We start from the raw sequence: 3,093 nt of genomic DNA, 5'->3' as shown, positions 1-3,093 counted from the left end.
GGTGGGATGAAGTCCCTCTCCTCCCGGAGATCGGATGGGCAGGAGCCTGCCCCAGACGTGTCGAAGACACGTCTGGGCACGAGACCAGGTCTGATATAGGCCCGGGGTGCGTCTCGATATATTTGCTCCTTGTATCTCGATCCTAAACATCCTCGTTAAAGGTTCAATAGGAATAACATCCTCTCCCAAGTCCTCCGGTCTTCGTATTCTTGTCCTTTAAGTTTCACGAGAACATAAGCTGCGATCGGATTAACCCGCGTAACCTGTCTCTCAAGTGATGCCGGTCCGTCACGATGTAAAACAATGTCCGCAAGTTCTCCTCTTGCGCCATGAAGGTCTGTCTCTGACGCGTGTCTTTGGGAGAGATAACATTCCAAAGCCGGACGTTGACAGACAATAACGAGATGCAAGGGGACAAGTTACTAGACTACCTATCCCATCATAAAACGAAGCGTGCGTCACGCAGCATGCGACGCTATTCAAATTTGAATCACTGATCATAATCCCAAGAACCCTCGCACGTGATAGATAGGGTCGATCGCATTGCCGAAGTTGGCCACACCGTTTGTCCACTGCGCTGTGGCCGTTTGTCCACAAAACCCATCGACGTTTCATCATGTCTTCAACCACGACAACGACGACAACCACGACAACGAAAATACGCAAAGCTAAACAAAGGCCTCCGCCAGCCTCGGAGTTAAGCCCTGACCAAGATCCAGGATGTCGGGCGTTACTCCTCCCGTCGCTCCTCCGGTCACGCCTGCTAATAGCAAGCTAAAGATACCCTACAACACCCCCGTCGCAAGGAACGCGGATAATGACCAATTGTTTGGACTTGACCCAAAGCACACTTCGGCGCGGAACAGACGATACGCTATTGAGGCTCAGAAGTTTTTTCTGGGGCCGATGCCGGCGCAAGACTTTCTGGACGACTTTCTCCCAAGATTCTCTAAGAAAGGCATGCCCTCCAGCAAGAACGCATTCAAGCACGTTCCAGAAATGGCGTCTCGCGAACAGAACATTTACACGCCTTTGGTGAGTGAACTCGAAGTCAGTTTCACATATTCTATCCTCACACCGTGATATATAGATATCTGCACTCAACGGAGACGGAAAGAAGAAAATGTCTCGATGTCCCGGCTTCGTATTTGACCAAACATCAACTAGGGGTGAATCACACGGCAAGTCGATGCGACCTGATATCTGTTGTTATATAGAAGATATCGTTGGTGAAGCGAGAGACAGGAATGGCAGACCACGCGCTCATCTTGGTTACGCGGAGCTATTCTTCGAGGTCAAAAAGGACCCAAAGCAGGACTTTTTCACAGACCCCAAACCTGATGCTGACCGTGCCTCTCATCAGTTTATCTTGAACATTCCGAACGAGAGAACACGCCAGGAAGCTCTGGAGGCGCTTGGTCAAAATGTTGCATATGCCACCGAGGCTTGCGCTCGGCAACATCGCACGTTCTACTTCTCAGTGTCAGTGTCCGGTAGCCATGCTCGCCTTATTCGCTGGGATCGCGCGGGAGCGATCGTGACCGAGGGCTTTGATCTCCACCAACACCCAAAGTTTCTGTGTGAATTTCTTTGGCGATTTTCTCATTCCACGGACGCGCAACGGGGATACGACATGACAATCGAGCCAGCGAGCCCTGAAGAGGAAGTGTTATTTAGAAATGTCATCACGACGCATGTGCAGGAGCAGTTACTCGAAGACGTCAAAGACGCCAAGGCACTGAAGCAGGCTGTCGACGAACACTATCTCTCGACCAGAGTGACGGCTGTCAGGGTTTATGATGAATCGACCCCGAGTCACAATATTCACAGGTACCTTATATCCCGACCGGTCGTGTCTCCGCTGTCTATGACTAGTCGGGCAACACGTGGATACTGGGCTGTTCGCGAAGATGGTAGAATTGCGTTCTTGAAGGACACTTGGCAATGTTCGGGAGAGGACTTTGAGAGGGAGGGCGATATCCTGATTGGCTTGCACCAAGCTGAGGTGCAAAACATACCCGAGCTGCTGCATCATGGGAATGTACCCTCTCAGTTGGAGCCTTCCGTTCCGAGCCATTCTACAGGGAAGCGAAAGCAGTCGGCAATGGACGACGGTAAGAACATGAAAATTGTATTATGATGTGTGCTGCCCGGCTCATACCAAATTATAGTTTCGATTCAACGGTCACTCACCGATCAATACCTCGATGCCAAGTGGTTGTGTACAGGCGGCATAGATGAAGTCCCACGGCGTATTGTGACTCCTCGCGTCCACTACCGTATAATATTGGGCACCGTAGGCTATTCCCTCAAAACTTTCAGAGGTACGGAGGAGCTATTGTATTCCACATATTGCGCCTATCAAGGTTGATCCTTCTCTAATCTGACATTTGTATTTATGGTTGACATAATGTGTCTAGCTATGCTTGGTGCATATACCAAAGGCCGGCGATTGCATCAGGATATTAGTCTAGGCAACATCATTTTATTCCAGGATCCTGGGAATAGTCCTCGGCGTGGCATTTTGATTGACTGGGAGCTTTCATGTCGGACCGATCGAGAAGGACTAGCTCGTAGATATGCACAAACAGTAAGATTCATGTTCTGTTGCCGCCGATAATCTCTGATTTTAAACGACCAGGGGACTTGGCAATTTATGTCAATCGACCTCCTTAGCGTTCATATGTCTCATTCACATTCCTTGCAGGACGACATGGAGTCAATGCTATACGTGGTCCTCTATTCCAGCATTCGATGGGGAGTGCACAATGTCGCTAACAAAAAGGTTCTCTCCACTATCAGTCGGATGTTCGATTGCGGCGACGACACGATGGGTGGTGGCGATGGTAAAGCATTGAACTGTGCAAATCGGAGATATACGAGAATCTTCACGTTCCAAACTCTTGCGCTTCACAGATGGTTGAACACTGCCATGGATTACCACGGATCTATCAACACCAGGATAGGGGAAGATAGATGGTCAGACCCAAAGCACCTTGAGCAGCTATGGGTGGAGGTTTTGAAGGAGCCTTTGCAGAAGAACGACAGGGTGGACCGCTTTCTAAATGGGAGTAACGCGGCCAAAGACACATC

General features: G+C 49.8%; 1 protein-coding gene across 1 annotated transcript; it reads left to right on the top strand.

The window, feature by feature from the left end:
* Nucleotides 1–720: 720 nt before the first annotated feature.
* On the top strand, nt 721–2,371 carry FIBRA_09084 (uncharacterized protein; the record flags this gene model as incomplete). The annotated part of the gene is made up of 4 exons (XM_012321416.1): nt 721–1,035; nt 1,091–1,169; nt 1,218–2,114; nt 2,172–2,371. 4 exons carry the CDS (start codon nt 721–723, stop codon nt 2,369–2,371), a joined length of 1,491 nt encoding a protein of 496 aa, XP_012176806.1.
* Between the last annotated feature and the right edge of the window lie 722 nt (nt 2,372–3,093).

The sequence above is a fragment of the Fibroporia radiculosa genome (assembly GCF_000313525.1).
Source record: "Fibroporia radiculosa TFFH 294 genomic supercontigs, scaffold8432, whole genome shotgun sequence".
In the NCBI taxonomy this organism is placed as follows: Eukaryota; Fungi; Basidiomycota; class Agaricomycetes; order Polyporales; family Fibroporiaceae; genus Fibroporia; species Fibroporia radiculosa.
Note: the sequence above shows the minus strand (reverse complement) of the source record. Positions and strands in the feature narration are given on the sequence as shown.